A 13,497-nucleotide genomic window follows, 5' to 3' on the forward strand; every position below is an offset into this window, starting at 1 on the left:
GTGGGTATTGTCGGGCTCCGGCCGCGACGAAGGGACAAAGACGAAAACAATCATGAAGTCGAATCGTTTAGCCTTCAAGAATTACAGAGTGTGGTTCATGGGATGAGTCGCTGAAGTGGTTCTCCTTAGATGATAGTTTACAAGGAACAACCACGACCGAGAGCTGGCACTGGACGACCACTGATATTGGCCCAATGCGCTTCGCTTTGGAGGCTCTTATGTTGACGGCGACCAAAATAGACTGGCGGAAGTGTCGGATTGAGTGTGGCTGGTTTGTCTCGCGGTGAACATGGATCAACGAAGCTCGGAGCCCGCATTCAGGGCAACGGGAATCCCGACGCGGCACTTAAGCTCGTGGAACCGCCGCTATTCGGTGAGCAGAAGTTGCCTCTTTGTTCAACTTTGGGTCAATGTTGAGTCGCTCAGGTTCATCTAAATCAATGCCATGTTGACAGTTGAGCTCAGATGAATTGCAATCCAAGGCTCCGGGCAACCGAGTTGATTTGAAATTCAGCTGCGACTGCCACATTCGTCAAGCCTCAGGGCATTGTCTCGCAGTAAAGGGATGCCGAGTGGGATGAGAATGCCGCAAACGAGTTATTCCCGTTACGAAAGATACCTCTTTTTGGAAACAGTCGACATTGATCCTTGCAACAGACTCTGGCTTCGAGGTTCTGTGCTGCTATGATGATTTAGACTTTAGGTGCAAAATCCAACTATATTCGCTTCACGATGCACTCTTCAAGTCGCTCTGAGATCCTCAAGCCAGGTTCGTGCCAGCCCAATTGCTGTGCCCAACTGCCCATTACCCAGAAGTGAAATCAAGCGTTGCATTGCCTTGCATTGCCGGGACGTTACACTGTCGATCCCGTTGCAAGGCAGAATGGCACAGACTGAAAGCTTGGCAAAGGTAAGCTGAAATCGCATCATTGAGAACGATAATACGACTGCATCAATTCATCTACCTTTGAACGTATCCCGAATGAATTTCAATGCCCACACTGCGTTTACGAGATTCGCTGATTACATGGTCGCAAACAACATCTTGGCATTGAAGAGTTGTGGATGAGTTCCTCGGGATGCGATAAAGATTGGGTTTAGAGTGCCCGGTTCCCCATTGCGACCTTCCTCATCCTCCATCTCGACCGCTTCAGGGGTACCCGCAGAGGTGCGCCATCATGCCATCCAAGCAGCATCGCACAATACGAGAGCGAGATGGTGGCGGCGCCACGACGACGACTTAAGGTGCGGTTCGTCCCGCGACTTTATTCTGAGTTGTGGTGTCTTGCTTCTCGGACTTTGTCGCCATCTTGACAAGACAGGAGGACAACCCGCCAGCCAGCCAGCCACGATGAAGTTCTTGGCAACGACAACCATCCTCACATCCTGGGCGACTCTTGGCGTCAGCGCCGCAGTCCACGAGAGGCAGACTACGAAGCCTCTTGTCGACTCCGCGAGCTTCCAAGAGCAGATCACTAAGGAGAAGTATGCCTATATGCTCAACATTCCCCTCTCTCTCCCACGAAACTCATTGCTAACATGATCACAGCCTCCAAGCCAACCTGGTCCAACTGAGCGACATCGCAACAGCAAACGGCGGCAACCGCGCCTTCGGCCTCCCAGGCTACGCCGCCTCCGTCGACTACGTCTTCAACCGCATCTCCAGCGCCGCTGGTGCCAAGGTCTGGAAACAGGATTTCTCTGCCACCTACAACACCGAGCTCCGCGCCAATCTCACGATCAACGGCGAGAAGTCGACCATCTACGGCCTCTACGGGTCCCCCGACACGCCCGCCGAGGGCATCACCGCGCAGCTCGTCGCGGGGCCAGAGGGCACCGCCGCCTGCGAGGCCGCTTCGTACGCCAACCTCGACGTCAGCGGCAAGATTGTGATTGTGACGGAGTCGGTGTGCCCTGGGTACCGAGATGGGTTCCACGCTGGTGTGATGAAGCCTGCTGCTGCGGCGGGTGCGAGTGCCGTGATTGTTGTCAATGACATCGCGCTGAATCTGACGGCTGGGAACCTTGGTCCGGCTGATGATGGGACGTATGTCCCTACGGGCTTCGTCAACCAGCACATTGGCATTCCGCTCCAGACTCGGTTGGCGGCCGGGGAGGTGCTGAATGCTTTCTTTTGGGCGGCTGAGGTTGTCGATAGCCGTGTCACGCAAAACGTGTTTGCTGAAACGGAGGGTGGTGATGAGAACAACGTGATTGTAGTAAGTCATTTTCGCCCTGGATAGTACCAGCCAGGCCTCTGACGAGTTTGCAGCTCGGCGCCCATCTGGACAGTGTTGCATGGGGACCAGGTATCAACGATAACGGTAAGAGAAACCCCTCCCATTCACGAAGCCCGTCGAATAGTTCCCGAATACTCACACATATCAGGCTCTGGAACCTCACTCCTCCTCGAGCTCTTCCTGGCCCTCACGAAGTACACCACCAACAACAAAATCCGCTTCGCGTGGTGGGGTGCCGAAGAAAAGGGCCTCGTCGGATCCCGCTACTACGTCAACAACCTCGCCACGCAAGAGCGTGACAACATCCTGGCTTACCTCAACTTCGACATGGTCGCTAAGGGCTACTACGGCGTCTTTGATGGCGACGGCGCGTCTTACGGCGTCCCTGCCCCGCCTGGCTCCGACGTCATCCAGGAGCTCTTCACCGCCGACTTTGTCGCCAAGGGCATCAATGTGACTGCCGCGAGGTTCACCAACGGCAGTGACTATGCCTCCTTCTGGCAGGTCTTGGGCAAGCCCATAGGTGGTCTTCACACGGGAACGGGCTCTGCGCAGGATCCCTGCTATCACCAGCCGTGCGACAACATCAACAACCCGGATCTGGACCAACTGACGGTCAATGCAAAGGCAAGTGATTCGAGCTTCTTTATGAGATTTATTGTAAAACTTCGTTACTAACTCTCATGGACAGACCACTGCTCATGTGCTGTCCGCCTTGGCCCTCGACGGAACCAACCTGATCAAGAAGCTGACCGCTCGCGTGCTTCCCGCCCGTGCCGCTATGGCTGAAAGAGTCATCGCGACTGTGGAGGAGTCCGAGGACGAACATCACCATTGCTAATTAGGCACGGTAGAGACAGTAAGCCGCAGCGAATTCAATACCTTTAATGAGGAATGTCGGCGGTTTTCCACTGTGATGCCTGCTCTTCGATGTCCCCTTAAGGACGACGTTATCTCCCGTTCCGTCTCTTCCGTGGCGAGTCAATTTTTGGCCAACGAGCCCACGGTGATATGCGTAGTATGTCTTCTGGAGGCCACTGAAGGTGAATATTTCAGAATTTGGTGAATACACCCGCTCCTCGAGCACGTCTCAAGCGGAGGTATCGGCCATATAAGAGGGGCTGCCACACACAGGTTTATTGGGATGACCAGTAAAACAGCATAGTCCAGTGTGGCAGGGCTTGCAGAGAGGCTCCCACGAAAACCGAACCCGGCGTGGATTCCGGCTTGATCAGTCTGGAGTTTCGAACTTGTAGGTTCACGACTATCTACGACTTTGACAGAGAGTCATCATTGCTCGTCGTTGGGATGGTATACGGCGGTGAACAAGCCGCTGATGGCGAGAGTCAGCTTGAGACAAATCAATCCTCTCCCTTGATCCTACAATTGGGTGGCCCTAGACATTGTGTTTCCGTGACATCACGAGCTCGGATAGATAAAACGACCAGGTGGTACAATGACGACTGGATGTTGCGGTATATCTCAGACCCATCATCTGCTGACTGCGTCCACTGTTATATACCACCCGAAGGGTCTAGTAATCAATGTGTTTGAACGCACTTCGCCATGGCAGACCCAAGTATGGTGCCTTGATCACCGACCAGAAAATAGTCTCCAGAAACCATCGACAAGCCCCCAGGAGCCCGCATCTTCTTCTTTATCCCCACCCGTTCCGCCTTCCTTCCTGGGGGTCTCTGCCTCCTTCATCTCCGCGACAGCAAGCTTGAACCCAACCCCCAGATCACTCTGCATCCTCCTATGCTCCCGCGCCATTTCCTCCCTCGTCCGCCTCTCAAGCTCATCCAGCTCCTTCCTCCGCGCCCCAATCTCACCAAACTTGGCCTGATACTTGACCCTCAGCCCTTCATTCTTCCGCTCCGAAATCGCCAGCACCATCTCCATCTCTTCCCTCAAAGCGCCTAGCTTAGCCAGGCACTCGCCCTGCCGCAGCAGCTTCGCGAGGCTCTCTGCGTCAGCGAGGTACGCCTTCACATCCGCGACGCAGAGAACCTCGCGATGAACGGCCTTGTGCCGAATTTTCTTGATCGATTCGAAGAAGGTGTGCCAGTCTGTATGCGGCAGCGGCGCGGTTTCAGCTTGAAATGTATCAAACACCTCGTTCTTGAAGATCCACATCCACATCTGTAGCTCGACACATTCGGGCGACTCCCATTGTCCTGCTTCCAGGATCTTGGGGTGCGCCTGCTTCGCGTAGTCGAAGCAGGCCTTCTCTAGAAGGGTTTGGATCTTTGTGAAGAGAGCGTGTTGGGCTTCGTATGATAGGAAGGCGGTGCGCAGCGCGGGTATAGTTGCGGCCTCTATAGGTAGCTGTTGCGCAGTTGTCGTTGCCGTTGACTCGGCGATGGCGGTGTCGCTGCTGGTCGTGGTGCTTGCCGTGTCGCCCATCTCCGTTGTAGCCTGACTAGTGTAAGACCCCGGATCTGCCATACTTTCTTCAGCCTCTCGTCCTGAACCACCCTCTTGCCTCGTAGCCTCCGACGTCTCTGGCACATTCGCCGGTGTAGCTACTACTTGTGGTGAAGGCGAGACCTGTTGAAAGAATCGAGGAAACCGCTTCTCAGCTTCCCATCTGCTTTCGAAGATCCTCTCCTTAAGGAGTTTCTGGCACGTACTGGCGACGACTGGCCGGGAATACTTCAAGTCCAGAGCGTTGATCGCTGGGCTCAAGCAAGCGTGAATTCTGCGTTGAATGGCGTTTAGGCGACGGATCTCGGCGTGCTTTATGAAGAAGACATGTTGCATGGTGAGGTAAATCTCCTCTTCCATCGTCGAAGCCATACTTGGGGGATGGGGTGTTTCCTGTCGTATATCACAAGGATGCTGTATGTACTCAGCCTGGTTTTGGAGGGCCGGAAGTTTGTTGATGAAGTGGATTTAGATGGTCTAGGGGAATGAAAGGGTCCCAGGGTCGCATCATCTTTCGACAAGTATGTATGTGGCAATGGGCACATTGGAGAAAGGTTTTGAGTTGTTGTTAGGGTACTCGGGAAAGGCTGGATCCAATGTCAGCCATAACTTCAAGAGAGAAGACCACCTTGATGGAGTGCACCGCAACGCTCCCACAGTAACCTCTCGACCCTACGGACCGAGATGCAAAGCGGATTCCTACCCGTTCTCAGGAAAATTAAATCAGAAACTCACGGAATTCATGGACATGCTCCTCAACTCGGTGATTCGCCTAAAAGATGCTGAGACTAGGACTCTGGTCGAGCATGGTAGATCACCGTAGAAGGTCGAGGAGAAAGCTCAAAAGCATGCGCTCACCGCGGTGGCAGGCCTATGACTTTGGAGAGATAGTTCCTCGAGATTATACAAAGGCTCGTTATTCAAAGTAGCTGAATGAGTTCCCTTGCACAAGATATTCATATGAATGAGGGAATGATGTCTCCGGTTTCCTTTGAGTCTGGTTTTTCCTTCTTGACTGGAGCCCGCCGTTGAGGCCTTGAGTTTGCTCTCCGGTTCTTGAGTCTAGTAAAGAGATCATCATCGTCATCGTCATCGTCATCGTCTTCATCATTCGTAAGTGGTGTGTTCGTAGCCGCTCTGGCTGATGGGATCGGTTTCGGAGCCGCTGTTCCTTCATTTGAAGGCGCCTTCGCGTCGGGTAGCCGCGCGCTGCTTGAATGCGTCGTTTGTTGCTGATTGCTGGGTCGGCTTTGGACCTTTGCATTGGTTTTTGCTGGGTAAGCCGATCTTGCCGGTCGGTTGTGTTCAGTCTCCCTCCTGATCGGAGCTTTGACGGGTCCTCCAAGGTCATCGCTCTCATCTTCCGTCGTCGCCTCATCCACCGGCGTCCTCCTCTTCGCCGGCGCCGCCGGCCTCTTGCTCTGAGAAGACCTCACCACGCCCCCAAACAGCCCCGAAGCCGATGTCCTCACCCCCGAATCCGTCCTCGTCAGCGCCATCAACGGCACCTCCTTCTTCTTGGGACTGTGCATGAGCCCCTGCAGCGACGTGCCCCGCCACGGCACGCTCGTCTCGTCCCCGGTGTCCTCGTCGTCGCGGCCGGCGTCCCTCTTTGCGCGGCGCAGCGCCTCGCGCTGCTTCTTCTTACGGAGCAGCTCTTCCTGGCGTTTGCGGGCGAGCTCGGTGAGGGACCCTACGACGGGACGGGAAATGGTCTTGATGGTTTCTGCGTTTTGGGTGCGTGTTTGGGCTTTGAGGCGCTGGTATTCTGCCGCGTGGAGGTGTGCTGTGAAGTGACCGGCGATCGTGACGAGCTCGTCCTCGACCATGCGGTACTTGTCGTCGTTTTCGAGACCGTCTATCATGAACCTGTGGATTTGTTAGCGCTGCGTACGTCTCAGGTGTGAGAATCGGGACAAGTACGTTTCCGTGAGAGGCTCTGGCGGTGGTGACGTCGAAGGGCTTCTGCCTATGAGAGTTCTAGGTCAGTGAGAGGAACAATGTGACCAGGCGCGACTCATACCTTCAAGGAAACCATTTGAGCGGGCTGGTTTATGATTCGAATAATCCAGCGGCGACGCAGCAGCTGTAGTTGCTCGAGATGCATCCCGATTTGGTGTCGCGGTTCTGCGAGGTGTCGTTGCAGTCTGTTTCCTCTGGGTAGACGTACGTTCTAGTGCATTACGGTCCCAGGGAAGTTGTCGCGTCATGGCTGAGATAGTGGGTGAACAATCTGATGAAGTGAGGCTACAGACTGTAAACTCTTGTGCTTTGAAGTTCTCAAGACGATCCTTCTTGAAGTGAATTAAGATCGATTGAGATGACTTATCATGACTGCCTGCAGTGAGCAATCCAATAAGGTCGCTGTGGTTAATGAAGCTCGTCGCGCCTTCCAGGTGAGACTGGGCGGATGTGCATGTGCACTGCACCGCAAATTATGCAAAGCCTGCATAACTATCTCCGAATGCACGCCCCGCATTCTGCATAACTGCTAAAGCATCAATAGAACTTCATCACCATCAACCGAACGAAATGTATTGCAGAAAAGATATCTTGATAGGGAAGAAAAAATACCCGATCCGGGATATGACTATTTTAAACGCTATGAGTATGCCCCATTTTATCTATCACCCGTAACCCAGCCCAGACAAAATACACGCATCACCAACATATACCCTTCAACCCAGATTGAATTCACTAGCCGCGTTCATCACAGCCCTCATCTTCATCTTCATCTTCCTCTCCATCTCGCTCGGCTCGGCACCAGTATCAATATCCTCCATCGCGTTGCCACCCGAGGGCCTGTTATCTCCTCTCCTCTTTCCGGCGTTCTTCTGCTTCATGACCGCCTTCTTACTGTCGTGGCCGCCACGTCCGATGCCTGATGGCGCCTCGCGCAGACCGTACGCCTTTGCCATGTGACCCAGGTGCAGCTCGTTGATGTCAAAGTAGACGCGCTCGTCCTTGATGTGGGTCGCGTACGCCCTGACGTGCGAGCGGAAAGCCTTGCGAGCCTCGTCCAGGAGTTTTGTTGCCGAGTCGAGCAGAAGACGCTGCTCAAGGTGAAGCTGCAAGTTCTCGGCGCGGTTGCTGAAGCCCCTGTCGGTCGCGGGCTGGGGCTTGGTGTCCGTCTCAACGGGGAATTCCATGCCTGTCGTGAAGCCCTTGTGCAGAATAGTGTCGTAGAGTTCGGGCTTGGGAGGTGAAGCGTTCTTGGATTTGAGGAGGTCGATGTAGCCTTCTTCGCAGCCAGGCATGAGGAAGAGAACCGCCTTACCGGGCTTACCGGCACGCGCTGTACGACCGATACGATGGACATGGTCGTCTGCGCTGAAGGCGGGGTCGTACTCGACTACGAGCTCGACGGAGGGCACATCGAGACCACGGGACGCGATATCGGTGGTAAGCAGGACTGTCGGGTCTGTACATTTACTGTAAGACGCCAGCGTTGCCGTACGGACTGGTTGAGGGAGCGAGCCGTGCAGTTTGTGGAGGACAATATTTGTGTTCGCCGCCGATGTGATGTACGCCGAAGACGCGACGGTATTTGCGGTCGCCGACGTTGCGTTATCGGTTGAGCTCTCCTCCTTCTTCGGCGGTTGGCGAAGGAGATTGAAGTGATAGTCGACCGAATCGGCGCAGGAAAAGAAGACAATGGCTTTCATCACCGATCCCTTCCTTGAAAATGTGGACTTCAGAAGTGCTATGAGCGTCACCAGCCGCAACTTGGCTGGCACAATCAAGTAGTTCTGCTTCAGTTGCGCCGGAGCCTCGAATTTGATCTCCTCGCCCTCGACATGCTCTTCTCCTGATGTAGTAATGTGGACCGCATCCTCCAGACTGATCTCGCCAAGCTTCTGAACGTTCATCTTCATGGTGGCCGAGCAAAGAACTGTCACGCGACGCTGCGGAAGGTTGGCGAGGGACACACCATTGGCTGTCTTGTCCGCCAGAGGGTTCTCACGGATCCTACTGACAATGGTGCGCAGTTCCGCCTCGAAACCCATCTCCATCAAACGATCGCCTTCATCGAGAACCAGCCACCTCACAGTGCCGACGTCGAGAGTTTTAGTATGCTCGAGGTGATCGCTCAAACGACCGGGTGTTGCGATTAGGATGTTCACACCTTTCCGCAGACGGCTCTTCTCAGAGTGTTTGCTCTCACCACCGATGACCGTTGTGCTGACCAGGTACGGCGGGAGGACCTTTGCGAGTACGAGCTCAATCTGCCTGCAAAGTTCACGGGTAGGCGCCATGACAATGGCGAACAAGCCCGAGTCTCTCTTGATCTGACCCTCAACCGACAGAATACGCTGGATGATGGGCAGCAGATACGCCAAAGTCTTTCCGGAACCGGTTTGCGCCTGCACAAAGGCATCACTGTCTTCCTTGATGAGTTGGGGAAGGACCTTGGCTTGGATAGCTGTCGGTGCCTTGAGCTGGATCTTGCCGGAGAGCGTCAACGCCAGTCGTCGTGAGATACCGAGGGCGTGGAAGCTGGCAGCTTCATCGGATAGCGGCGCGTTTGAAGGCTCGGCAGCCTTTTCCTCAACCTTCTCAGCACCAGGCTCATCGAAGACAGTCTTTGGCGTGGGGTTGTAAGAGAAAAGCTTCGATGAGATTTGGCCGTCTCTCAGCTTGTTCGCGATGCTGCCGGGCGGCATTTTCCCAGTCCGGTAAGCCGTCGCATGAGGATGCTCTGGCCGCGCACGCTTCGCCGGGCGCTCGAAAGAGTCGTCGTCGTCGCCAGGGCGGTCTGACCTCTGAGGTTTCTTGGATCCAGGCGTGTATCTTTGCGGTAGCGGGGCATCGTCTTTTGCTGTTGATGAAGCCTCTTTTTCAGTGCCTCTATTCGCAATCCGGTTGGCCTTGTTCCTGTCGCGCCAGCGACCACCCTGAATCTTGACATGGGGCTTGACAGGGCCGCTGCCCATGTCAAAATTGAGAATCATGCCATCGTCCGCCATTTTGTCGATGAGATTTTGCCGTTGGTCGCAAATCTGAGGCGCTGAGTTGCCGAGACTGGGTGGAAATTTTCAGGCAAGCAAAGTCTTATCGCTTTCGGGGTTTAGATAAGCCCCACCCCCCATTTTAGGTAGCCTCATGCAGGGGTGCTTGGGCCACTGTTGAAATAGGGTCCGTTTTTTTCCCACCTTCAATGGAAGACATCGTCTTGTACTCCGTAGTATCTGTCTGGTAGTTCCCACCTCTCATTGACACAAGACAGTCGAAGATAGTTATCTTCTATACCACGGTATACTCTAGGCCTACCTCCTAAGGAGGGCATACTCTTGTTTCTCCTTATCTCATTGAGAGATTGCTAAACATTGTTCTCTACTAATACTGCCAGATCTCAGTCGTCTGCGTCGAGAGTTCTTACTTCTCGCTTTACGCTGAGATGGTCTCGTGATGGCATCGCGAGATTTTGCCCTAAGCCTAGACTTGGCGTTCTCTTCATCAATTCTTTCTGGACCCCCATTGCGCTTCAGTATAAGAGTCCTCAAACTTCTGGTCTGTCTTCCGTGTCCGTATATTCCTCCCCGTAGCTTAGTTCGCCGAGAATGAGTGGTAATGGGTGGAAGTGCCCTTCTGAGGTACTAATTTGGAGCCGACCTCAAGCACGGGCGCGACTTCCACTTCGCTCTCTTCCACCGACTCAGCAGTATCAAGTTCGACTAGGAAAAGGACCTGTCTCGCTTGATGAAAGCCACTCCAGATCGCCGGCCTTCCGGTTTCAGTTAGGAAACCGAGCCAACAAATCATTAAATAAGATTCCCCTTCCAGAGGAGGGGAATTTTACTATGGGCCTACCTCTCTTTGGAACCATTCTTATTCTGTTTTTTCCTCTCGGTTGCTGCAATTCCATGGACATCGATATTTCGTCTCTCTTTCTTTATTACTAGCTTTGCGATTGAAGCGGTACATTACGTGTCTCTACACAAACTAGCGACTGGACTATGTATTCGAGATAACGGCGGTAACGAAATCCGTGGAAGCCTGAAGGGGAAGACGAACAGGGGTAGATGCTCATCCAAGACCAACGGATGATCTTCTTAGCCTTCCTTCATGGATCATCATCCCAGATGAAGAGCACTTTCGAGCCAAGAAGCAAGATCTCAAAAGATGGAGGGATACACAGCGGCGCAGCTCCGAAGAGGCACACGAGGAATCGTCATCGGATGCAAAGCTTCTGTCATGATCGGAAAGCTTCTCAATAGCCCTCGCATATCTGAAGGAATTCCAGATTCACTGTGCGTGACCTAGGCCTAGCTATTGGACGGAAGCATCCAACCACACGTTTGAATTTGACTTTCATGTCGGAGGCCCTCCACGCATCATGCACTCTTGAAATCAAATACACAAGAGCAATTCAACAGAGCAGTGGGAAGGTAGGTCTTGCCTCTCCTACTGGTATTATCACGCCAGTCCCGCGATTTCATGCCTCGCTTATCTCGTATGTCCACCGAAGGATTATCCTTCGGCCAGTTGACTTACCTCGGTGATGCACTCGATCATCAACCGCCTCGCGAGTAGAGTATTCTCTCTAGATCTCGAATTGGCCTATTTCGAACTCGAGCCCATTGAAGTACACGAATCATTAAAGGGAGGCTGTTTTCTTGTCTTGCTTGCGGTCTTTGTTTGGTGCAAACTGATGAGTATCCCGGAAACCGCACCCAAACCTCCAATGCTGTGCTACGAAATCGACGACGAGTCGCTCCGCCTGGTCCTCCAGATGCAGTTGGAGGACTTGGAGGACATCAAGGAGAGTAGCAAGGGCAAGTGCCGAGTGGACGAGATCTCTGACCTCGACCTGGCTGTCGATGCATACCACGCGGAACTGGAGTCGCAAGCTGTGCTCGCGGCCGCGGCGGATAGGTGTATGTGCAAGAGCATGGCCAAAGCAAATCAGTCCGACGGGCTTCTCATTACGATTCTCACGAAACAGGAGAACCAGGCCACTCGCGACAGAGAAGCGGCTATTCGACTCAGTAATGGGGCCACACTCGGCGAGGACGTGTCTTCTACGAATCTCCCCGTCTCGTCAGATGAGTCTTCCGCAAACGCGGAAGATGAGATGTTTTTACGAAAGCTCGCATCTCTCTACGTCTCTGTTGACTATGGTGAGGAAGAGAATGACGACGACGACGACGACGAGGAAGAGCCAGAGTCGTCATCGTGGGCGGCCTCCAGGAAGCAACCCGATGCGGTAGCAATCAGACCGACTAGGCGGGAGAAGAAGACAACATGCGACAGCTGCAAGGATGCCTACCACCCAATAGCAGTCGCTCAGCTTCCATGCAAACACAACTACTGCCGCGACTGCCTGCGGACCCTCTTCGAGCTCTCCCTCACAGACGAGTCGCTCTTCCCGCCGAGATGCTGCAAGTTGCCTATCCCCGTGGACGGAGGCTATGCCAGCGTTCTACTACCCCCGAAGCTGGTAGGGGAGTTCCGAGCAAAGGAGGTCGAGTTTTCGACGCCCAACAGGACGTACTGCCACAGGCCGACCTGCTCCAAGTTCATCCCCAAGGAGTTCATCAGAGCCGACGTCGGGACCTGTCCGCAGTGCCAACAGCAGACGTGCACGATGTGCAAAGGCGCCGAGCACGGGAACCAGGACTGCGCGCATGACACGCTGATGCAAGCGCTTCTCGAAGTCGCCGCCACCAACAAGTGGCAGCGCTGCTTCTCCTGCCGAAGGATCGTGGAACTCAACCACGGGTGCTACCACATAAGTGAGTCCTCTCCCCTCGTGTTACCCCTGCCCATCCATGCTCTACATCACGATGAGTACGACAAGTAGCTGAGCAAATGGTACCTTCCTAACAAACAAAACAGCCTGTCCCTGCGGATCCGAGTTTTGTTACCTCTGCAGCCTGCGGTGGAAGACATGCACCTGTGAGCTTTGGAACGAGGAGCGGCTCTATGCCCGCGCTAACGTGCTCGTGAATCGGGAGGCCGGCGCAATTGACTTGAACGCCGCGGCTAGAGCTCGACGTGTCGAGAGAGAGGCGCGCAACCTCGTTGCACACCACGAGTGCCTTCACGATACCTGGATGCGCCGCAACGGTAGTTTTCGATGCGAGGAGTGTCGCGACAGATTACCAGAGTACATCTATGAATGTGCCCAGTGTCGCATCCACGCGTGTCACAGGTGCCGACACAATCAACTATGAAGTGCATCGAAGGGAGAGGAAAGAGATGGGATATGCCGATTATGGTGTTCAGATCTTTCAAGGAACCTTGAGAGCACACTCCTTTTTCGGCTTGTTTTGGCTAAGAGGCAGAGCTCCAATGCTCCAATTAGGTAAATAAAAAAAATGTCATTTGAACCCAGAGCCATTATAGACTCGTAGATGAGGAATTGGCGTAAACGGCAAAAGATATTGCGGCCAGTGTGGATTGAACACACGACCTTCAGATTAAGTGATTGAAGTTAACTTCAGTCTGACGCTCTCCCAACTGAGCTATGTCCGCCGCATTTGATTGGTGATCCATGGGGTGTTGTGTGCTGAGTAGCGTTGCGCGTGGGCCCGGGCCCGCCGCGGCAGGACCGAAGAGAGGGGGCCCTTCGTACCCAAGAGCATCTTCCGTGCCGACCTCAAGCGTCCGGGTATCGCGAGGTGAGCTTCAAGCCTGAAGTTGTCTGGTTTTAATCTGCCCTGTGACTTCGAGGTAGATTTGCCGCAAGAAAGCTCTTTCTTGCGCCGGAATTTCTGAAGCATGTCGTCACTTGCGTGTAGGTTGCCTGGCTATACTGAATCCTGACCAGAAGACCAAAGAGCTCAAGCCATATACTTGTTTTTGTAGTGAACGTCTCCTCTCGAAC

The 13,497-nt window shown here is 53.9% G+C and overlaps 5 protein-coding genes across 5 annotated transcripts; 2 read left to right on the forward strand and 3 right to left on the reverse strand.

The window, feature by feature from the left end:
• Positions 1–1,153: 1,153 nt before the first annotated feature.
• HER10_EVM0013028 (peptidase family M28) lies at positions 1,154–3,081 on the forward strand (the record flags this gene model as incomplete). The annotated part of the gene is made up of 5 exons (XM_035482400.1): positions 1,154–1,485; positions 1,550–2,219; positions 2,273–2,324; positions 2,389–2,867; positions 2,932–3,081. Exons 1-5 carry the CDS (start codon positions 1,352–1,354, stop codon positions 3,079–3,081), a joined length of 1,485 nt encoding a protein of 494 aa, XP_035327443.1. The 5' UTR covers positions 1,154–1,351.
• A 752-nt stretch (positions 3,082–3,833) lies between these two features.
• HER10_EVM0001800 (ubiquinol-cytochrome-c reductase cytochrome c1) lies at positions 3,834–5,321 on the reverse strand (the record flags this gene model as incomplete). The annotated part of the gene is made up of 1 exon (XM_035471535.1): positions 3,834–5,321. The coding sequence occupies exon 1, from the start codon at positions 5,037–5,039 to the stop codon at positions 3,834–3,836; it is 1,206 nt and encodes a 401-aa protein (XP_035326563.1). The 5' UTR covers positions 5,040–5,321.
• A 203-nt stretch (positions 5,322–5,524) lies between these two features.
• On the reverse strand, positions 5,525–6,877 carry HER10_EVM0008225 (uncharacterized protein; the record flags this gene model as incomplete). The annotated part of the gene is made up of 3 exons (XM_035477756.1): positions 5,525–6,536; positions 6,591–6,636; positions 6,691–6,877. The coding sequence occupies 3 exons, from the start codon at positions 6,875–6,877 to the stop codon at positions 5,624–5,626; spliced, it is 1,146 nt and encodes a 381-aa protein (XP_035327043.1). The 3' UTR covers positions 5,525–5,623.
• A 391-nt stretch (positions 6,878–7,268) lies between these two features.
• HER10_EVM0011713 (DEAD/DEAH box helicase) lies at positions 7,269–9,644 on the reverse strand. The gene has a single exon (XM_035481136.1). The coding sequence runs from the start codon at positions 9,632–9,634 to the stop codon at positions 7,346–7,348; it is 2,289 nt and encodes a 762-aa protein (XP_035327331.1). The 5' UTR covers positions 9,635–9,644; the 3' UTR covers positions 7,269–7,345.
• A 1,708-nt stretch (positions 9,645–11,352) lies between these two features.
• HER10_EVM0006320 (IBR finger domain-containing protein) lies at positions 11,353–12,844 on the forward strand (the record flags this gene model as incomplete). Its single annotated transcript, XM_035475908.1, has 2 exons — positions 11,353–12,403; positions 12,507–12,844. 2 exons carry the CDS (start codon positions 11,353–11,355, stop codon positions 12,842–12,844), a joined length of 1,389 nt encoding a protein of 462 aa, XP_035326904.1.
• Between the last annotated feature and the right edge of the window lie 653 nt (positions 12,845–13,497).

This window comes from Colletotrichum scovillei (genome assembly GCF_011075155.1).
Source record: "Colletotrichum scovillei strain TJNH1 chromosome Unknown Contig00011, whole genome shotgun sequence".
Lineage (NCBI taxonomy): Eukaryota > Fungi > Ascomycota > Sordariomycetes > Glomerellales > Glomerellaceae > Colletotrichum > Colletotrichum scovillei.